The sequence below is a fragment of the Varanus komodoensis genome, unplaced genomic scaffold, assembly GCF_004798865.1.
Source record: "Varanus komodoensis strain SLA01 unplaced genomic scaffold, ASM479886v1 scaffold13_3, whole genome shotgun sequence".
NCBI lineage: Eukaryota > Metazoa > Chordata > Lepidosauria > Squamata > Varanidae > Varanus > Varanus komodoensis.
In genome coordinates, this window is record NW_025335409.1 from 16,177,528 (window position 1) to 16,201,479 (window position 23,952).

The 23,952-nt window shown below is 42.4% G+C and overlaps 1 protein-coding gene and 1 pseudogene across 1 annotated transcript in view; both read right to left on the reverse strand.

The window, feature by feature from the left end:
- The window catches only part of GRM3 (glutamate metabotropic receptor 3), a 42,697-nt gene extending 21,726 nt beyond the window's left edge, over positions 1-20,971 (reverse strand). The window contains exons 1-2 of the mRNA XM_044423430.1: positions 20,471-20,971; positions 9,929-10,784 (exon numbers count right to left, since the gene is read on the reverse strand). Of these exons, the coding sequence (XP_044279365.1) occupies positions 9,929-10,784; positions 20,471-20,968 (1,354 nt within the window). The 5' untranslated portion in view covers positions 20,969-20,971. The remainder of the gene's footprint in view (positions 1-9,928; positions 10,785-20,470) is intronic.
- LOC123020106 lies at positions 11,536-11,654 on the reverse strand (annotated as a pseudogene).
- Positions 20,972-23,952: the final 2,981 nt, after the last annotated feature.

Here is a 23,952-nt window from a genome sequence, read left to right on the forward strand (position 1 = left end):
GCTGAAAAAGTCTGCAGGTTTTTGGAATCTTTTTATTTGCAATGCAATGGCAAATAATAATAGGCACAACAGACAAAGAAACAGAAACTTCTATATGAAGTGCGCCAATCTGAGGCGGTGGTTAGGATGTTAGGCAGGGGACTCAGGAGGTCCAGGATCTAGTCCCCACTTGGCCATTGGCCATCGGGTGACTTTGGTCCAACCTGAGCAAAAGGCTGTGTTCTCAGGGTAAGAGAACCTTGCATCCAGCAGAGGCGGCTAGCTCTGCTGGATGCTAGCACTGGAATGAGGATATCGCCTCTCTGGGCATACGACATGAGCATGTCCCTCAGTGGCTTCTTTTGGACTGGAAGACACTGCCTGAATAAGTGTTTTTGAAAAACTGTGATAGCAGCAGCTGTGAATGCAATGTTAAACTACACCCCATTCATGTGGGGATTAACAGATGGCCAGCAAAAGTCGATGCAGGCAGCCTGTAGAGTCGCAAAAAGACTTACGTTGCAAGCTTGGAAGGAAAACATCCACCAACTGATTTTGTTACATGTGAGCATCTATTCTATGACTTCCAAAGTTATATAGATACTTATTTAGATAGAACAACTGCTAGTGTTAGCATATATATTAGTAAGAGAAATGGTTACCACCTCTCCTTGGTTTTTTCTTTTTCTTTTTTCCTATAGCAGTGGAGAAGTAATGATTACATTGATACATTCCATGTGATGGGAATGCTGGAAATTGTAGGATCTTTTCTGATCTATACATGTCTAGGAGGCAACTGTGGTGCTCTTTAGAGTTGTTTGAAGAATATACCCATTCACACCTCCTGAACATGAACATGAGCATATCAAAACTTGTGCATCTCTGAGTTTGTTATACTTGGAGGAAGGGGTGGGAGAAGATGTTTTCAAAAATATGAAACAATATGCATTAAAGAAGGCATATTCTTAAAAGCCCACACAATCATGCTTTAATAAAAAGGAAGATATTGTGTCCTATTGAGTGTATGCCCAAGCACTTTTCAGTGTTCATGAAAAAGTTAAAACACAACTCCAAATGTGTTATGGACACAAATTGGAGTGAACTTCAAGGTGAAACCCAGATACCCTTGACGAATGTGAATTTTTCTGATTTCCACATCCTTAGTGCCCTTTGTGATCCTTCCATCTTTCTTAACCAGTACTTTGAAACAGGACTTTTCATGCTGTCTCATTATTTCATAGAGACACACGACACCTTCCTTCATGGGAATGCTGCTCTTTTAAGAGAAATCTTCGCATTCCCAGATGTGGCACCTTTACTTCCAAGATGAAAACCCCAGGAAGACTTGGTGCAACTCTGAAGTAAAGTCATAACTTTTGCTATTTGAATGAATGGCGACATTTAATTTCTAATGCTGAAGCAATGCACAGAAAAGGTGAGTACAAGGCAACTGCCAAAATGAATGCAGATTTCTCAAACCAGAGGGAATTACACTTCAGTGGCCACTTCTTTTGAATGTTTTGCTAAAGGTTCTACCTTGGAACAACTCTAGGTGTATGGAGTGTCTTGGGATGGAAGTGTGCTTCTGAGTGCAAACTAAAAGATGTACTCAGAGAGTTTAGTTGCACTCAGATAAGTCTTGTCTTGTGACTTTGGACTGGCATCTCACATCAGCTATACATACAGAAAACTTCTGCACATGGATCTCCTTTACTAGATCTGACCGTGTATTTTTAGTGACATTTTTTCAGGATGGATGGCTGGACTGGAATTTGTTATTTCAGCCTGTCACTGAACATCAAATGTTCATATTGCTCTTCAGTGATAGCTTTGTTGGTAAAGCTGTGTCTTTTAAAGAAATAAAAAGGAATATCTCATCCTGTTGGGGATCCATCCTGTTTCTTGCAACTGCTGGATAGTAGAAATGTTGGAAGAAAAAGAATTAGAACATTCCATCAGAGATTGAAGTCAGTGGGGGCCAAGGATGGGGACTGTATATTGCTTAGCAGGACTTCAGAGCATTAACAGGGTTGTATCCAACATTAGTGAAACTTAAATCCCATTATTTTAATACATCTACTTTAAGTAGGACCAGCACTGGATAGAACACATTTATGAGGAAACAGCAGAGTCTAAAATATGAATGTCAATGCAGGTTTTAATAGTCTTGCTTTTGCTACATTGTTTGTAGTTCCTCAGCTTTGAAGAAACTGAACTGTATATTCTTACTCTATAATCTGCACACAAATGTTTCTGCATCTGTTTTAAGTCAGCAGCCTGATCTGAAATGTTGTGCCTCATCTTATTTTCAAGAGTTAACTGATTTAAATTAAAAATGTGGGCTCTCAATGCAGGTGATGGCTTGAGTGAACATCCTGGTTGACGCTAATGGTCTAAATTACATAGACAACTGCACATGGTTTTGGTGCTATTTTTAAACTTAGTGATATAAATCAAGAGAAAGACACCAGTTCCACTGAAATACAAGGAAATGTCAGAAAAACAAACGCAGATGTCTGTTTGCACTGAAGCAGTCAGGATTGGAAAGGACAGGTAGACCTGCGAGGTGTCAGAGAGATGATAGTGAATGGTGGGGGTGTGCTTGTTTTTGATCTCTCTGTGGGGGATGGGCTCTTCTGCTTAGAAGTGAGAGAATGTAACGGGCAGGGAACTGTGGACAAACTCGGCATGGTTTCTGCCTGTCCAAGATCAGGAGGCACTCAGAAGCTTTGGGAATGTAAGAATCAGCCCTTGAACACTGACAGATGAGGCAGCAAAAGAACAATTGCCATACAATCCTTCACCTGCTAAACTTGCCCATCTGTACTCCACTCTTCCGACACAGATGGCAAGGTGGCGTTCTCCCTTGCAGTTCTAAATTATTCAGAGATGCTCCGTGTGCCTGTGAGGCTTGTGTGTCAGCTTAGATGTTTCTCTCACCTGATTCTACTGTAGAATGGATGGAGAGATTCACAAAGAGGAAGCAAGCTCACCTGTGGCACCAGTGTCCAGTGGTTGGGGAGATGATGGAGTGTAAGCGCTGCGCCATTGTTCAGCCTGCTGGGATGCATTTTGTGCAGGCTGCATTGTGCTCCAAGGAAGCAGGGCTGTTTCAAACAATTCGGCGCGCTGCTCTGCACTTGGAACATTGAATGTACACAATAGTAGGCTTTGACATGGGGATGTTTCGCACAGCTTACAGAAAATGTTGTCAATTAATCACATGGGTTTTAGGCAGCAAACCTCTGTTAAGACATTACACGTTCTTTTTTTTCCCCATTCATATCCTTCCTCTGAGAAGCACAGGGTGGCATAAAAATTTTCCAGAACAAACTTGTGAGGTAGATTAGGGGAAGAGAAAGTGAAAGGTTCAGAGATTCATAGCTGCAGAAGTTTTAGGCCTGGGACTTGCTAGTCTTTAATCACCATGCCAAACTAGTTCTTATACTCACACACCAGTCTTCCCCAATGCTTCCCCTCCTAGGAAAAGAGCTCTTATAGTGTCTTGCACTAAAGCTTCCATTATTACCACCCAGCACAGTGATTGGGGATGATAGAAGTTGTAGTCCAACATGTTTGAATGGCACTAGGTAGAGGGCAGCTGGGAGTAAGTCCTGCTCAGAGTTTTTGGAAGTTTGTGCTGAATTACCTCTGAGTAAATGTGCTCAGAACTGTGCTTTAATCAACTGAATCATTTGTGGAGAAAGCACAGATTTGCAAATGAAGAAAGTTATAGTTCAGAAGGGACTATTTGCTTGGGTTTTAGATAATGCCTCCATAGAAACAAGAGGGCAGAATGTCTTTTCTAAGATGATGCTTGCTAGCTGTAGTTCATGAATACAAAATAATTATATCTCTTCTGCTTGTTTATTGGCCCATCTTTTGAAATGAGCAAAACGCAAATTTCGAGAACAACCAAGCTATCTTGGCAGGCATGCATTTAGGCAAAACATACACTGAAAAGTTAAGTGCTTAAACGTATCCAACTAGAAAAAGTGGCTGTCAGTTTGATGCCATGTGTAGAGAAGGAAGGCTTATATTTATATTTGCGGTGGGTGTATGATGGCCAGGACAATTTGCAAAGGACAATTCTCTATTTTGGAATGCTGGTAGGGGACAGACTTCTATAAGAAGATGTCCTGTGCTTGATGAGCTGCCCAGTCCAAATCTGGGCTACAGGCAAAGAACTTTAAGAAGGGAAAGCAGCAGGAGACACAAAGTTGCTCATCACCTGTGGGCATCTGGACAGCAGACCAAGCAGGCACGCAGGTCACCTGGCCAGGCTTCTCACCAATGCTGAAATCTAGCATATTCCTATTTAAATTGTAGCTATGATTTCCCAACATGCAGCTATAGGTAAACAATTTACAGAAGTAAATGTTATGCAAATTGATGAACCTTCTTTGGCAATATGGAAGTGGCCACCAGAGGTGGATGTGGAGCCAGTGTGTTTTACTGGTGGAGATCCATTATATACCTTCAACCACCGGCCAATTCCAGGGCAGGCTTGCAGGTTTTGCTCTTCCTGCAACATCATCCCCAAGTATCCCCATCTTCGCCATAGAAGTGAACAATCATATTACACTTATTAAGAGAGAAAAGGAAAGGGTACACTTAGTCACATCACTGGTGTTGTGGAAAAACTTGTGTCCTGCCTGGATGAGAAGGGTGCATGCTCCTAATGGCATCCATCCAATCCAGTTTCTATACCTTGGACATACTGGATAGATAGATCGATAGGCAGAGGGTTCATTATTTTTTCTAGCAATACTGGAGCTGGTATCATATTAACTATGAGGTGGGCACACCCCATGAACAGACTGTTATTTTGTAAGCCGTCCTGAGGCTTGTGCAAAGGATGGGATGAAAATGTTTCAAACAAACAAACAAATATTTTCCATTCTGAAAGGTCTATGGAGACCCAGGGAGCCCTCCCAGGAAAATGCTCATTCCTAAAGTAAAAGGCAAGGACACACCACAGAATGGTCTAAAAGAGAAGACAAAGACCTGCTCTAGAGGCTTAGAGTATTCTAGAGGGAAAGTTAAAAGTTAGGGGATGCATGTTATATCCTTAAAAAGCCCCCTCCCCCGTATTTATAGGGAGAGATTGAGGAAAGGATGGGGATGTTTATGGGTCCACATTTTAAATTGAACTGACCAAATTCACACTTCTTGGACAGAGAAAGTGATCCCATTCACTGTAAACATTGGTCATGGTGGGCATGGAGTTGGCCTTAAAGTTCTGATTTCCATATGAGATGCTGGAAACAAAGCTTGGAGCTTGGAATCTGCACTCTTCTTTCCTCCTTGGAGCTGATATGGACAAAGCCACACTGGCTGCCTCTCCAAGGTCAGGAGCTTCATCTCGGAGAAGAGGTAAAAGGGTGCCCTGGCGAGGGTAGTGTGGATGCCACCATGTGAGCTATTTTGTATCCTCTGCTGCCTTCTTCCTTCCCCCACAAAACAGCCCAGCTAGATGGTCAAAAATGGCCAGCTAGCAGAAGTGTAGAGTGGGAGGTGTGTGAAGATAGCAGTCAGCGCTGCTGCTCTTGCTGTGTAGGATGCCTGTGAAACTCCAAGTCTGGGCTGTTATGAGCATGGAGGGAACAAGCCATGGGTTTGTACCTTAAGCTGGGTAGCAGAACAATTGTCCTTCCCTGAACTTTGTGGTGCAAGAACAAAGAAAAAAAAAACACCATCCATTTCCACCCCCAGCCCCTGGTGAAAATAACACTTCACAAGCCACATTCAGTCACTCTGACATCTTATTGACGGGACTTAAATATAGAATTAAGGTGCTTAAGGACATCCACACAGGTTTCTAGTCGATGACTTTCACCAGCTCAGCCTTCTCAGATCCGAAAGGTACAAGCCAGCTCTTAATCTGAAGACATAAAAGGGAGTTAGGCATGGTTTTAGCAGCTTTAGGGTTTTACCTACCATAAACCACAGCCGCTGCTACGCTTGTCATATACTTTCACGGTCATCTATGGGTAGCTGCAAAATGGGGAGGCATGTGAACCATGCAAATAGGGCTCCAAAATTTACTGGCCCACCTGCCTGTCCACAGCATTTTATTTATTGGTGGCCTAAAGAAGAGCCAACTTGTGCAAAGCTTTATTGCCTAGTTGCCCGGAGATGAATTGTGCTCAGGATGGATGCATTGTAATTTACAAGCCTGACCTACGCCACATATATTTTACAAGGCTGGATCATGATTATATTGCTAGTGAAAAAATATCCAGTGAACCTCACACTATATTTCAATACCACTTTATGCTAGATGAGAAAGATGTAATGTTGTGAAACAGGGCTGCCTCCCAGTGCTTAGTGACTCATATGTAAGCTTCTTTACCATCAGTGGAATCTGTGTCCATAGAGCAGTGTGCAGGATTAGGTCATTCTCACAAGAAGCTACAGCCAATTCATCACCCAAGCAGCAGATAATGTCAAATGTTGTCAGCATACCGAATCAATAGATCTCATCATTGCAGACTGCCCTGCAGGTCGCTCTGTGTTGTGAAATATTGATTATCTAGCAACACCAAATCAAACAGCAAAAATGATCCATAATGAATTGTCAAAACTAGTTAATCCGACACCTGAATCTCCCTATTATGCAGACTTATTGGGAATGATTCTGTTGAATAATGCATGCGTTCATTTGCACGACCAAAAAATAAAAAAATAAAAATTGCTCCCCAGCAAGACTCTAGACAGCAATAGATCAGATCCACTGTTCGTGGGCAGCATGGTTAAATGAAGCTACCGCTAAAGGACGCGTCTGTTGCACACTCGGTTCTGAAGACAGGCAAGCCAACTAGAGCAAATTATCACATGCAGATGACAGGACCTCTTCCTTGTCAGCCTTCTGCCTCCTGCAAAGACTTTCCCATTTAGGAACCCGTTTGGCCTGCCAGCGCTTGCTATAATGACAAGGCCAAATGACATTACATTACGCAGTAGAATCCTTTTGTCTGCTTCCATATGCTGCTGTTTCATTAATTTTGTTGCCTTCCCTCTATTTATGTGGGGAACAACCCCATGGCCTCCTGACATCAGCTGGAGGGGGGAAATGGGATTATAGGCAGTCCTGTGACCTTGGTGCTGGGAAGCCCTGCTGCCTTCAGAGATGGTGTGGAACGAACACTGCCAGCTGCTTCTCTGAGGTCAGAAATCAGCTTCAGAGAGGAGAAAAAGGGCCATGTAGAGGCCAGGGAGGGGAGCAACCTGGGCTGACCATCGATATATTCTCTCCCCTTTGAACTGCTTCACTGGGACAGCTGAAAAGAGCTGCCCAGATGGAATGCTGGGTGCAGGGCAAAGGAAGCCACTGTGCATGAAAGCTCCCGAATTTGGAGGCTTCTGTGCACTGAGGGAGGGGGACATGGGACTGTGCCCTTAACGTATTTTTAAATTGCCTTTCAGGAAAAATGGTGGTATCTTAAAGTATCTGCTTCTAGCCACCTTGAATACACCAGGAGAAGTTGGGAAATCAGTATTTCAAGTAAATATTAATAAGAACAATAGGAGTGGAAGTCTAAAAGAGAACCAATGAATAGAAATTGCAGTGAAGCAGATTTTGGTGAAACATTAGGAGAAACTCTCCAAGAGAGATCTGACTGGAATGGACTGCCTCGGGGTGGTGGGCTGGAAATACATCTCCTTCCTGGATGTATTTCATCAAGGGCTGGACAGTGATCAGAATTGCATCCTACCCCACTGATCTTGCTTTGTGTGTGTGTGTGTGTGGGGGTGTTGGATTAAATGACCTCCAAGATCCTTTCCTACTCTACAATTCTATGAAATGTATTTTTCTTTTCAATAATTACATGATAGACCCATTAAGAGACCTGCAGACATTGTGACTGTCCCTAGTTCTGTCTCTTTCCACTCCTGATGTCACACTGAGCTTTGCAAGTACTGTAAACCCTCTAAGACCCAAGCTAGATGGCACTGGGATGTATTGTCTATGTTTGATGAGCCTCAGAGAAAGTAAGAGTAAAGCAAGATGTCTTGTTGTTTCCTAAGCCTCTCTCAAGTTTGCAGGTCATCCAGACCCCCTGCTATTCCCCAGATAAAGGCAAGGGTTTCTCCCAGAATTAAAAAAATATGCTTTCCCATGGTGAACCATGGGATATAAAAGAAGTAAATATAAAATATTTTTATAAGTAAATATAAAAGATAAATATAAAAGTATATTTATAGACTCCTGGTTGGATGAAGTACTTCCTGTGAGTGAACACAGTGGATTCCACACTTCATTTGGAGTTGCATCCTAAGAGACTGCTTGCCAAAATTTTATTTGTGAGGAGAAGCCAAGAGGGGGTAATACATCAAACCCCTCAAACTGCCAGTAGTATGGCATCAGTACTTGGCTTCAGAAGCAATGAATTCTGGTAGTAGCAATCATTGCCATGGAAACTATAGAAGAGTTAACCCCTTGTGGAGAAATTACACTCCATGTGTTCAGACAGTGTGCGGATTGGGACTGTGCATGTTGACTGAATGGGTACATGCTTTTCAACACTCTCAGGAATCCCACTACAGAGGACTCCAGTCACCTGTATATATGTTCCCTTAGAGCAGTGACGGTGAACCTTTTAGAGACCAAGTACCCAAACTGCAACCCAAAACCCACTTATTTATTGCAAAATGCCAAGCCTGAAATAAACCCTGAAAACTAAGGTTTTAGTTTAGAAAAAACAACTCACAGCCAGTCCAAGCAAATATACATATATCTTTGGCAGTGCACGGACTGGCCATGCAAAACCTTGGACGAGCTGCAGCTAACGAGTCGTGGCCCGTGGCATCATTGCCTGGCGCTGCTACTCCTTTCCAAGCATGCACATGACCCCTCTGTGCCCTGTTCTCTGATGCTTGGCTGCTGGGGCGATGCTGGAGTGACTTGGCTCAGGCATGCATGCCATGGGTTCGCCACCACTGCCCTAGAGGCTTGTAGGTTATCCTTCAGTCCTTCTGCCCAGTGCATCAAGGTTTGGGAGAGGAGTTGGCAGGGCAATGGATATCCCTCTCCATGTATTCAATGGCGCCTTGTTTTTGAAGGGGATACATAGAGAGTGATAGTTAGGCCTTCTAGGCATTCATGACAGGAACAGGAGAGGGATTACCATGGGGAAGCTGTTTTTGATTGGCTTGGCTCAGCTGAAGATTGAAGTTAAATAACTTCTTGTACTGAAAGCAAGTTTCCTGAATGAAGGCCAAGTCAATTTCACAAACCCTGAATGTTGTTTTTTCCTCAGATCAAGATCTGAATTCTCAGCTTCCCCTCCATCCATCTCTGATGTTTTCTCTACTAGTGACAAAAGACCATTGCAAAACAAAAGCAAAACAAAGACATCCATATTGGCCATAAGTAAGCAAGCAAGCAAGCAAGCAAGCAAGCAAGCAAGCAAGCAAGCAAGCAAGCAAATAAATCTGAAAACCATAGTATGTAATACCTTCAAGTCAAAGATCACAAAACAAAGCAACAAAACCATTCAGGCTTTCATGATCTGCAGATCTCTTTACTGGGCAAGATGTTCAAAATATCTTGTGTTGTTTGGGGTGGAGGGAGAGAAATGTTGCCTGGATGATGTAGTCAAGTTACCTGCATCATCACAATTTTATAGAAACCCCTTCCCCGATATCTTAAATTAAAATGCATTTTAAATCTGAGTGTTTGCAAACCCTCTTCTGTTTCATTGTAAGACAATGACTATACAGACACTGTGAATGAAGCACCAAATCAGCCTTCCTTCCTGCCCATTTCTCTCCACCTTTGCTGATCTGCTGTCTGTAACATCTTGTTTGCTGGAGAATTCTGGAGATCTTGAAAACTTGTGCATGCTTATAATAATGGATTTGGCCCATTAAAAGTACTGCAATGTTTTTGGAATGCTTCCCATTATGGCAACCTTTTTATTGCAGGCATGAAGGAAAGTTTTACCTGTAAAGTTGACTTTCAGTAGGTAGTCTTTGTAAAGTCTCTTGCCATCCAAATGCTTCATGGCATCACAAAGCTTAGTAGTGTTTGGGCACATGGTCCGTTGCATTTTATGCAAAGCATGGGCCATTGCGTAGACAGCATTCACCACAAACATGATTTTGGACTCTTGTTCGTAGTTGGAACTGTTGATGGATAAATGTTTGTCGCAAGCTTTTCGGTGGGCCTTTCTGTTCTGAAGGCTGCACTGGAACTTCTGCTCCCAAAAATCCTTGAACCAGGGATTGCGATGGTTATTGTATGGGGTGAGGCTTTGGAAGTATTGGTCAAATTCTTTGATTGGATGGGAAGCCAGTTCTAGGGTGACGGCACCATATGCAACATGCTCGTTGCCCTTCACAACACTCTCCTGTGCTCCCCACCCATCGCTGGCAACCCATGTAAAGGAAACATTGAATCGGTTGGCTGCTGCAATGAGTTCCCGAGAGTCATCACTGCGCATAAACAGGACAACCACTCTGGCATTGGGTTTCTGGAGCAACTCTCTGATGACGCTGTCATAAGATTTTCGGATATTGGAGCGGCCCACCTTCTCCGAGGTGGCAATGCATATATTTCGGAGACGGGCTTCTTGTTCAAAAGCTTCGATCCCTGTCTCTCCATAATCTCCTTCGGATGCCACCGTTGACACATAGGTCCAGTTAAAGAACCGTAGGATCTCAGCCATTGCTTTTGCTTGGTAGAAGTCAGGTGGGACCGTGCGGGCAAAATAGTCATACCGAGACTTGTCACTCAGCTTGGCGCTGGTGGATGCATAACTGATCTGAGGAATTTGGAAGAGCCTTAGCAAATTTGCCACCTAGAAAGAATATATATATATAGTTGCTTATATGAACAAATTCCAACCTTAATCGAAATCACAGCTTTTGACTATTTCCCCATGATTTCATGGAAGGGGAATACATGAATCACGTAGCCCTACTGGTGACAAGAAGAGATAGTAGTGGTGATGGCAGGGACATTAGAGTACGGGACGTTTTGTATTTCAGATCAGGTTTGGTCTGTAGCTGCACATTTGTTACTCGATGACCAGAATATCAAGCAGTGATTTGCATCATGGCTATTTCCCCCCACTCCTTCCAAGCACTTCAGGACAAAGTTTTATTTTGTTAAAGTTAACCAGCTAGGCTGGCTTTGTAGTACAGAAGAGGAGAATTGCAGAAGTCAATAACCAAAGAAGCAAGTATAGTTAGAATACTGGCCATGAATGATACAAAGTTCTTTCCAAACTGAATACCAGTCCTCCCTTCTAAACTGAAAAGAACAAGCCATGCCTCTAAGGCAGATCCTCCTGCTTAAGGGACAGTTGCTTGGACTGTCTGATGCTTCTAAACTGGCCTGCCCAATTAACCTGATGCAGTATCCTCAGATTAGTCATGGTAGGTCCACCTGCGCACTCACATTACCATGCTCACTAAACTTTCCCACATAATTGGAAACTGTATGATTTTCAGTGATTGTCAGGCTTATTTCTGGGTCCACTGTCCTTGGCACTTCAGCTGTGGATTTTGACCCGCGCTCGTTGTGTGGTGCACTACACTGGCTCTCTAAGCCTGCAGCACTCTGTGTTTCCAGGCAGTCTCCCTTCCAAATACTAACCAGGCCTTATCCTGCTTAGCTTTTGAGATCAGGAGAGATCAGGTGCTTTCAGGGTAGCATGGCCAAAGACATAAAAAAAGGCATTAACTAATGAAATGTACATCTATTCAACCATCTCATTTTCCCATGGCTGCATTCTACTGCAAGTGCTGGTGAGAAAACCTGAATGTCAAAAATGAGCAAACTCCTCAAAAGAGGACTTTTGAGAGAGGTGGCACAGTGGTTGAATCTGCTGGGCTGGTTGATCGAAAGGTCGCCGGTTCGAATCTGCACAATGGGGTGAGTTCCCGTTGCTCCGTCCCAGCTCCTGCCAACCTTGCAGTTCGAAAGCATGCAAATGCAAGTCGATAAAAAGGTACCACTTCGGTGGGCAGGTAACGGTGTTCTGTGCACTCCGGTGTTTAGTCATGCTGGCCACATGACCACGGAGACTGTCTGGGGACAAATGCTGGCTCCCTCGGCTAGGAAATGCAGATGAGCACCACCCCCTAGAGTGAGGCATGACTGGACTTTAATGTCACATGGAAACCTTTACCTTTACCTTAAGAACTCACTATTCAGATTTCAAAAGCAATGTTTAAAAGCAGCAGCCACACTAAAAGATTATCATCTAAAATCTATCCCTGCTCAAAGATATGCAGAAAGAATTCTGGAAGAAATAATGATGAATAAAGACAATTGGCACCACAGTCATGGTAGGAGAGTGGATTTCCCTTGTGATAGGAAGATTTGGCAAAGCCAATTGTGTTAATGCAAAAGAAAAATACCATCAATTATTGTCCCGATGGTTTCTTACACTGAAGGATAAATCATATTGATAAAGCATCATTAAAGATACCATTCTATGGCCTCCTCCCATCCTCTAGGAAGCCATAGGACTATTTGGAGTCCTAGCTCTGAAATTCTGTGAGGAATCACACTGGTTCCTAGCTTTACACCAGCCTTCTTATCTTGCCACCCTGGCACTGCAGACAGCTGAAAACAGCCATCTAGATAAAATACTTGGCATGAGTCATGGTGACAGCAGAGACAGCTGCACTGCTCCACATTCCATGCATAGGATGAACAAAAACCTCTTTTATGTATGTGTCATTCTTGCCTTCATATTGAAATATTTGGGATTGGTATTAAAAGAAATACACAGAGGATGACTGCTAGATATGAAGGAATACTGGAGCCAAAATCAAGCCAACTAATTTAACATGCCTCTAGAAATGAAGAATGGAAAGCTAACTTTATCCTTTCAAACTTTCTGATGGTGGCTAAAATAGTACTTGCTAAGAACTGGGAAACTCCTGGTAGTCCAGTGCATAAGGAGTGTATAAGCAGAGAATGGCAGGATAGCTAGATAAATTAAGTGGGATAGTTAGATTAAAAGATGATAGATAACATTGATTTAAATTAATGTTTGAGTGGCAATCTTTTATGGGTTGCATACCAGCAAAATGATACACCAGAGCTGTGACGAATTCTGGCTTATCATCCATGAGCAGCATGCTAATGAACCATGCCTGGTTCATTCTACCTGCCTCTTTTTCTCTGCTAAGTAGGGAAGAGCACTTATCTCTGATCAGCCACTGATTGGGGTTATTATTATTCTCCTCCTGGTGGGACCAGGGTTAGGGTTAGGGGAAAAAGTGACCAGACTGGATGGAGACCTCCCCCCACCCATGGGCTTTAACAGGCCCACAAGCCCTAGATGCCACCTCCCTGGGATACAATAACGAGGAACTCATGGAAAAGAAAAAGCTGGCATTATGGCCAAACTCAGAATTCTGGCTTGTGACTCCCAAACCAGTGAGGCATCAGAAGGCGATTCCAAATTCTAGCTTATTAGGAAAACAACAAAGTATGAGCATTCAGCTATTTCTTCTTGGTAAGTGTCTGTTCACTGAGTTGTTGCTCTGGTTAGCAGAAGGAGTCAAGCAGAAACTGAATATGATGCCAGGATTCCCTGGAGTCCAGGTTTATTGTTTTGTGCAAAAGTGGCCATACCATTTGGAGGTTTAAGACATAGCTTCTCTCTAATGTTGAGCTGTAATATAAAATACGGCATCTCTCAAATATTTAATTAGCTTATCAACGATCTGAGGCAAATCAGCATTTATGCTATCCACATGGCTTAATTTATACTGGATGTTATAAGGTTTATATTGTATTATTTTTAAATGTGAAACAAATAAATAAATGAAGGGTTTTGTTTGAGGCTAAATGAAAATTTGATGGGAAATGGCATACTCCCACAGGCAAATCACTACTTCAGTCTATGATTATCAAGAGAGGAATGTGCGTGTTTGAACCAGATTTGAGTTTTAATACTTGTTTGATGTTTTATCCATAAAGTTTTAAACTAGTAGACTGAGAAGTCACCAAGTTTGTTTAGCCAGTCACCAATAGATATTCAAGGAAGGATACAGTGCATTCATGGCAACTTGGGAGACAAATCCTTAAATTGCATCACTAGGATAGTCTAAGAAGATTTTACTGCATTCCTTTGAAACAGATTCTCTACCAATACTTGTGCCTGCTGGGAAAATAATCAAGACAAAATAATGCTGGAAAATGAACAGCGCCTGTTTAGACTTGCTGCCTGCCAGCCATCTTGGAAATTAAACTGTAAGGATTTAGCTAAAAATCCATTATCTGCTATTATGACTCCCTAGGAAGGCAGTACCTTAAAGAGCCTTATGACTTCATTAGCGAAGAAGAACAGTGGGAGAGGAGCCACTTTCCATCAAAAGGAAGCATCTGATCTTTACCCTATTTACACCAACTTTAAAGTGTCTTTGTTCCAGCTGAATCTGGATGTTGAATAGCTTCCTTCATCACCTAACAATGGCAGCTATTGACAAAGACCAATAGTATGTAAAATGTGTGTTACCAACTGACCTGTGAATCAAAAGTACCCACTCACTCAGGAGGCTTCCTGCTTTATTTGGAGTGAATCACTGTTCCAATCTTGACTTCTATTCCTGTGCACAGATTCCTGTTCTGAGGATGGGTAATTCTTGCTTTTTTAAACACTCAGAAACTAACCGTTTTAAGCTGTAGCACATTTTATTCCCCAAAGCTTGTCTTTACCAGACCTCTGGGAAACACTAGAACTTTTCATGTGCTTCTCTATGCATGGGCTTAAAGTGTGGAGGTGAATTGGAGCAATGCGCCTTGCTTTTATCCTGACATCACCTACCTTCCAGGGTTCCCCAGACGGCCAATTGGTCAGAGGAAAATGGATTTTGCATGGTTCTCGTCCACATTTCAAAAGATTGAAATTTATCGCCTCTTTTAATCAGACGTAGTTACTAGCAGTGAGAGTGTTAAGTTAAAATGGACTGCCATTTTGGCCCTGCACCTTTTGCCTTTGGACTCAGGAAGGTAACCCTGGAAAGCTTCCTTCCAATGGAATTTGGCCCTGGGACTGAAAGAGGTTCAACACCTCTGGTGCAGATGGTTGCAAGGGGCCCCCATGGATGAGCAACTGCTCCTACCTGGGCTCTTCTCACACTTAGGACCTGCAGTCACATAGAAGTCCTGTTACATGGAACACGCTACACCCTGCTGACCATATGGCTGCTGAAGGGGCAGAGCCAGAAGGTCCTGCATGATCAGGGGAGAGCTCTGTTGCAGGATCACCCTGCTCATGAACGCTGTGTCAATATAACTTCTGTTTCAGAGCAAATGGAACAGTTTCTGTGCAAGAGAATAAACTGAAATAATTAGTATTGAGCTCCTGCTCTGCCTACAGACTTCTCAAAGGAATCTGCTGGCCGTGCTAGAGACAAAAGTCTGGCCTAGGTAGGCCCTTGATCTGATCTATTAGGGCCCTCTTAAATTCCATGAACATGAGTCAGACTTTTTTTTTTTTTAAAGAACTGTTCACTTTCAGAAATCAGAAGAGGAAAATTTTATCCTCCTAGAACATTCTGCAGTCATTTGATGTTTCAATAATAAGTTTTCCCCAATGGAATTTCCCCAACTGAGTTGAAGCCTGCAAATTTGATACTGCAGAATTCATACACATTACATGTTTTATATAATGGTTGTCTCACTTTAAAAAAGCAACTGTCTTACTTTCAGGCTGCAATCCTAAGAATTCTTATGAAAAGCTCAGTTGGTCTTACTTCTGAGTGGCATGATCAGGACTGTTTGCTCAGCATGTCAAGCACAACTACGTAGACATCATGAAAAAATGTAAGAGTTTACTCCGAGTAAACATACATGACCAGCTTGCCTTCCATGAATGGCTAGACCAACACATTATGAAGCATTTCTCTTGGCCCCACCCCTTTCTCCCAGCTCCTAATTGTTCAGTGGTTGTTCAAGCTGTTGTGTAGGGTTTTCCTATATTTTAAAAGGTTGAACTACCTCCCTTGAGGCTAATTTTCTGCTACTAAAGGTTTTACACTTAAAATTTGTTAGCATGTTTGATATGTTTCAGCCCTACTCTTTGGCTTTCTCTCTAGTAAATATGAGGGAGCTTCTCTCTAGCCCTTGGACCAAAGAGGATAGGCATGAAATCACCATGCTGAAGTACATTAATCAAATTTATTTATTTATTAAATCTTTGTTCCACCTGCAAGGTGGTATATGTAGGTCCTGGGTGATCTTCCAATCAGGCACTAGTCAGACAGAAATGTTCAGTATGTTTGCTGTGTCAGATGCCTTCAGGTTCTGCCCTTGACATTATCTTGATAGCAAATAAATTGATTTAAAAATTAACCTGTAAATTCCATATACACAGAATGTAAAGCACTCTGGCTTCATGAGCCCTTATAGCACATCAATCAGTTTAATCAGTTCTCCTTTTTGCTTCAAATATGCACCCATATCATTTCCATCTTGGGTGCTATTTTTTCACACTATTCAATAACAGCTAACCCTACCAAACTACTCAGATAATCCAGCATCACCTCCCTGAGGTTTAAAGGGCGATTCATTCTCTTGAGGTCTAATTTGCCATATAAAAGGTATCCATTTGCTTGCTCTTTACTTATTAGTTCTGTGGGATCAGCAGCTACGAGCAGTCGAGTCATTTCCTGAAAGCATCTTCCAGAACATTCATAAAAGTCAGTCTTATGTACATCTTAGAACTCAGTAGAACTTTGTTAGAAGCTGATGTTACTACAGTTATGTGAATCAAACTGCATCTGCTTTGCTTTGTTTTCTGCCACCACTCATTTATGTGCTAGCTGTAATGACATATTTGCTTAGAATATTTTAATTTTCCTTACAATAAAGTGGATAATACCTTGGTGATTATCAGATTAGATTGCTGCAATGTACAGAATTATTATTATTATTATTATTATTATAACATTTCTATGCCGCCCCTTGCTGAAACCTCGGGGCGGATGTGGCATTTCGCTTGAGTACCAATCCAGTTGATTCAGACTGTGCGGCTATGGAGTGATCCTTACAACATGGAACACATGGTGCAACATGTTTGGCAGCCTACATGGCGAATCCAAAACCTGCATTTGTCTTTGTGGGTTCGTTCAGTTCAATAGGATTTGTTCCCAGATAAATGTCTATAAGGTGGCAAGTTTGATATTCTCTTATCGGCTTCCTGAGCAATGTTTCAAGGTTCTGGCTGTGAATTGGGGTGGGATGTGTGAGAGACTATTTTGGCCCACAACTCCCATGATCTCTTACCACTGGTATGGTCACTAGGGCTGATAGGAGTTGTAGACCAAAACATTTGAAGGGTCACGCATTAATCACTCTTGCTGTAAATGTTCCTGGGCATAGGATAATCAAAGGAGTCACATGAGACTACTCATTTGCTTATTTGTTGCCTGCTTCGAGTAGTTCTGAGATGAATATCCCCAGGGATGGGCCATTTTCAGTTGTGGCCCGTCCTTGCAGGGGATTATATGACTACTTTCAGGCATTAGGGTCACTGATCTATCAGGAAATGGGTATCAAAAGGTCCTCTTCCCTGTTCCAGGTGGCTTGTGAAAGGGAGAGAAATGGAATTTGTTTTGCTGCTGCTGTGTTTTTGTTTTGCTGGTTTTGCATTAGACCAAGCTTTAGTGGTGACAGTTGGGACTACAACAAAATGTTGCAGTGTAGACAGCAGGCCTGCAATTATTCTATTCCATCTCTCACTCCCCAGTCTTCTGCTTCCACCCCATCAGTCAGTCAACATTTTGTGTCAACTGAACATGCTCTGTCCTCCTTGGTTGATGATGGGGGCCGTCTCCCCCTGCACCTGCAAACCTTTGGGTTGCTCCAAACAAGGTGGTACCACCTGTTTGTGCCTGGGGAGTGCCATGATGGATACCAGCACTCTTAGTCTATTTTTATTGTACAATCTCATGGGTTATTCACCTCTTTGGGTGCCTTTTAATGTGGTAGGGTGGATTACAAATTATTTAACTAAATAAGAAATATACAGTGAAGATATTCTTCACTTTTCAGCAGGGCTAAATCTGCACAGTAGATCTCTCCCAGTAAAGGATGCTATTAAAGCTCTTACTATCCGCCCCCTTGTAGTTTAAACATAGTGAATATTTCAGATTCACATGATTTTAATTGGTTCTAGAGATCAGATTATGCAGTGTGAATTTTGGTTTTGTTTTGATTGACTGCCTGTGTGTGTTTGTGTACACATGTGTGGTCATACTCATTGGTCATTTGCCAGGTTTTGGTGGAAGAAATGAAGAGAGAAGCAAGAATTTGGCAACAAAATAAAATGATCAGACTGACAGATGCCCAGACAGAAACCGCAGGTCATTATAAATATTGCTGCAAATGCCAACAAATAAAAAATGGAAATGAAGCTTGTTTGACTAGCATCATTCAGCATAAATTAATTTGTGGCTTTTACGTCGATTATTTGCAATGAAGCTGGAATTCCCCTGTGCAATAAGAATGAGCAAGGAGCATTAAAATGCAGTCCCTGGAGTATTCCCATAGACTGTAATACTCAAGAACAATTTGGGGCATGCACTTTGTGTTTTTTAAATAACAAAAGAATGCTATTTATCCCCTTATTCAATTTTGGCAGGTGGTTGATGGCACTGGTGATAAGAACATAATTTTCAGCACAGGGGAGAACAGAAAGAAGGCCGATCTCCAGATATTTTGGACTTTCCTGAGAAGCCAATGGTAGAAAGTTTTATTCAATCCAAACATCTGGAGATGTATTTACTGCCCACCCCTGGCTCAAGGAATTCATGAGAGTCAAGTCCCAAACTGCAGACCCAAATCTTTTGGTAAAAATGTGGGGAGCTGGCTGCTTAAGGGCAGAGCACATGTGCCAGTTTCAGTCTGCAATATCTGCAGTTCTAGTTTCTCTCTGCCTCAGACCCTGGAGATCCACTGCAGTTGGATGAAAATAGATGGACCCTTGGCCTGTCTCAGCATAAGGCAGCTTGGGCATATTTCTTAGGTGATGAAGTTCTTTACATGCAGACCCACTTGAAAATATGGGGACAGCTGAGCTGGTTCAGTGGGCCTGCTTTAGACATCTGTGCCTGTGGAAATGCAGGATGTGGATACGGAAAGACTTTCAAACAAATGATCTGGCACACAGATGTGTCCAATGTAGTGTTTCAACCAGCTCTTTCTCTTCCCTACAGTACTTACAGCACCTGGCCTATTACAGACAAGGGAATTGCCCCTTGTAGCTTTTGCTGTGTTTCCAATGGGAGTTGAACAGAAAGATTCTGGTATGCAGTGGCTAAAACCCTGAGATGCGATTGATGATTCAAATCGCTCTTCTGCCCCTGCTGAGGCAGGGATTGTGTCTTCATGTGATCTGTCCACTTTATGCTTGATGTGAAGTGCATCATGGGAGGAAGGGGAAGTGTCTGGTTCTGCGCCATGCAAGAAGCATCATTGCTTAGTAAGCATGTGGTAAGGAGCAAAGTGCACAGAGCAATGTGCTGAAGTGCTTCAGCCCTGTCACCTGGGTTGTGGCTGTAGTTCCTTCCTGAATGGTCAAAGAACAGCAACTTTTCTGGGCATCAGTTACATAGCCTAGTTCTGCCTTGCTTGTTGCCTGAGTCTGAAGCACCTGGCTAAACTTACATATCCACAGCAGCCATTCCTTTTCCAGAAGGGGAGAAAATCTCACTGAACAGGTCCTTGATCCTGCATTCTAGGACTGAGGCACTTTTCTATTGATCTCAAGAAGAAGACTGTCTCAAGCCAGACGATTAAAAAAAAACAAAACAGACAACAGGTACAAAATACAGGAGTGGTTATGCCTCTAATTTCTAGTCATGCAGGAGAGTCTGACATTTTACGATCGGACAACATACTGATGGTGCATTGCTCTGAACTTTCTTATTGTGGTTGAAGCTAGATTAGATGATGCCTCAAGGCCTTTCTTGTGAATGTAATTTCTTTGATTCTAAAGTATCTGCTGTTAGTCCTATTAGCAGGTGAATTATTCCAGTTCTACCATTCCATAATCCTTAGAATAGGGAATAATGAAACTTTCAATATTGTCGCATATGTCAGTTTCATTATTTCACATTGTAAAGGTCTCTCATCTTGTCATCTGAAGCTCACAGTTCTCAGAGGACAGAGCTCTGGCTATGTGGCTCCTACGTTCTTGCTCTCTTCTTCAGCATGGACATACCAAGCTCTAGATATTTGAATTCCATCAGCCCCAGCACCATGGCAATAGATGATAGGACTTGTAGTCAAATAGGCTTTCACTCGTGAGGCAGCAGAAGGCTGCACTGCTTTGTCTAACAGAGCTGCCACACGTGCCACCTCCTTTAGACTCAAGCTGAAGCTGGACAACATGGCCCCTCCTGGACACATTCTACCAGGACACTTGCACAGGCCAGGTGACCTTTCCCTTTGGATGCCTTGCAGTAGGTGAAGTAGCATTCAGACTAAGGGCTTGTTCTTAAGAATTGGAGGGCTCACCTGTATGGAGACGCTGCTGTAAGAACCTCCAATGACACCTGCAATGAGTAATGGAACATTTTCTTGAATCGCGTAGGATCCATCGGGACACATGTACTCTGCTTCATCCACCTTAGTCAAAGAAGCCCTGACAAACTCCAGGGACTGCTCCAATGCATATGTGTCCCTTGAGCAAGTATCCAAAATATGAACGCCAAGCTTAATTCCTGGAAGCAAATGACTGTCCTTGTTGATCTGATCGATAGCAAACAACATTGCCTCCAAACGTTGGATGCCTCGGTCTTCATTGATTCTCCCACATTCATCTGCACCAGAGCCCTTTTCCTTAATTGGGAACAGACCACCAAAAACAAGGTCTCCTTCAATCTTAATTTCTTTCCTTATAAAGTTGTGGTCACCTAGGGAAAGGAAGACACCTTTGGAAAACAAAACCAGCGCAAGCACATGGAGCTTTGCCCACATCTTCACTGGTCCTATTCTGGCAGCTCTAAGAAACATCCGTAGGAATGCTAGAGGCCTTCATTCCTTCTAGTACATGGTCCCATAGTATGAAGTACCATCCCATCGGCCAGGGATGAGCAAGCCAGGCAGACCTTCCATCAAGACCCTAAAGGGACAAAAAGGGTTAGAAAAAAAATGAAAGTTAGATGAGGGCTTTCCTCACTAAAACATTCTGAGTTGGAGTTAGATCTAGATGTACTGTTCTATAACTTAGGCAGGGCTAATTGATGTCCAGTTGATTTTAGTGGGTTAGCTCTTGGGATCATTGAAATCTATGAGACATAACTTAATCATCACTAGATTAAGTTCCATTGATGACAGTTTTTTCCTCCTAAGCCCAAGTAAATATGGATCCAAGCCTTGGTCCTTAAGGTTTCAAAGAACACCATTCCATAGTGGTGGAGTAGGCACGCACCCCTGGAACAGGGCTATTTTGCATACAGTCATGAATGCCAAACTTTTGCATTGTGTGAAGTGGGCTTTGTTGTTATGAGGACATTTGCCAGAGTGGTCTGACAGCATAAACATTATAGCTTGAAGATCTTCATTGTTACTAGTGTAAAGACATGCTAAGGAAAAGAAAGGGAACCCTGCATTCAAATAATATGGGTTGTACAAGTGGTTGCTTGGAGACCCCCAAACACATGCTACTGAACTGAATATAGAGAGTCCCATGCAGTACTTGATCAATAAACCTGCTTTTCTCTTCCTGCCCCCATAGCTAAATAAGTAATTTCCTTGCCATCTTCCTTTAAAAAGTGTTTAGTTTTAAAAAAGTTTACTTGCAAATATAAGAAAAAGACATAGACAAGGACACTGTTAGTTTACAATAATGTTAACAGAAATTCAGTACTCTGAGTTTAAATATATATACATTCCTATAAGCAGCCTATATGTCTAAATAGTCTAAGCAAAATCAAGAGTAATGGATATATATATATATATATATATATATATATATATATATATATATATATTCGAAGGTAGGAAGAGCAGTGCAGTCCTCAGATCATTGAATAAGAGGTGCTGAATATTTATCTGTCAAAGCTTCTGGCTATGAAACTTTCTATATATAACCCCAGTCCTCTACTAGCTTCACTGGCTTCCCATCGAACTCCGGGCTTAATTCAAGATGCTGGTTATTACCTATAAAGCCCTTAACAGCTTGGGACCTGGATACCTAAAGGAATGCCTTCTTCCCTATCTGCCCTCCCATCCCCTGAGATCGGCAGCAGAGGCCCTCCTCCGGGAACCTTCCATGAAAGACATTAGGAGGCAATGTACCCGGAGGAGGGCTTTCTCTGCGGTGGCACCCTGCCGATGGAATGCGCTCCCCAGAGAGGTCCCCCTGGCACCGTCGTTATTTGTTTTTCGGCGCCAGGCTAAGACCTTTTTATTTCAACAATATTTTAATAACTTTTAACATCAGCTATATAGGTTTTTAATCTGCAGCCAGGGTGGATCTGGATTTTATTTGTATTATGTTTTATTCTATTCTTATTTATGTAAGCTGTCCTGAGGCTCTGTGAAAGGATGGCATACAAATATTCTAAATAAATAAATAAATAATATAAAGTTTTAATGTTTTTACTTTACAGAGGTTTCTGCTTGCAGATTCTTTGGAAGATCAATGTCTTTGGAAGATTAAGGCTCCTTTACATGTGTTTCCGCTCCACTCCTTGGGGATTTTTTTGCTCTATATTTTGCTACATTCCACAGTCATTGGATGGTATGATGATATAGCAAAATTGCACAAATACACATGGTGCGGGGTTCCTGGCCACCATTCACAGATAACACCGGCTCTTTAAAACACACACACACACACACACACACAGAAATGGTTAAAAGAATTGGAGAGGCCCTGGAAGATACAAAATACCCACTAAGTACTCAGAGTGAGGCTCATGAGTGCACAATAAATACCTCATGCAGGATGGCTTTATAAAGGCTCCCCAAATCCACCTTTTTGGTTGACCACCTGAGAGATGTGTGTAGGGAAGAAAGAGAAGGTGCATTGCTTTTGGGTTTGAACATTTAATAGGCTCATGACAGAAAAGCAGGGCATATGTTTTAAAAACATTAAGGTCACACTCCCATGGCCATCAGTCCCTGAACTCAGAGGTTTACTATCACCCAGTGAAGAGAAGGAGGACTGATGAAGGTGATATTCATCTTGTTGTCCATCTACCCTTTTTTTTGCCAGATGGGCTTTGTATCCCATCCAACTGGGCTATCTCAGAGGATGAGGGAAAGAAGTGGAGAAGTCTCAAAATAGCTTGTATCCTGGTCTCCCCAGTGTTCTCTTTCCTTTGCCCCTCACTTCCTCTCCAAGTTTGCTTTCCTGACTTTGGAGATTGGCTGATGTGGTTCTTTCCATGCCAAGTGTGGGGGAGAGGGGAGAAGGTGGGAGCTCCAGTCGCCACCTCCAAGGTTGGGATGTTGAGACACAGTGTGTATTTTACGGATATCAGATGCCGAGTGCATCTTGCCTTCTGGAATCATATGCTTGAATACTGCTGGAAACAGGATATCACACTGTTGAAATCTTGTGTTGGATCCAGGTGGGTTTTCCATAACTTGCTTGTATTTTCCCAGTTTTCCATAGGTCTGTCTTCTCTTCCCATCTTCTGCAGCATAACAGATACAGATGCAGCCTCCTAGCCAATAGCTAGTCCCTGGTCACCCCCCAGGAAAGGCTGAGAACCAACACCTGTGAGCCTCAACCACATTGGAAGCAAGCACAAATCTGGATACACTCATAATTCCAGGTTACCTTTAGGTTATTGTGGTTGGTTTGTCCTTAATCCTGTTCCTTGCTACTGTACGTTTGGCAAGTGAGCCCTCCAAATAAATCAAGTATGGTAATATTTATATAGAGCACGTCAATAATTGATGGCTGTACTTACCTTTTTTCCTTAAAGCAGAATTTATAATGATGATGCTTGCAGGCCTATGTATAATTTAGAAACACTTAGCAT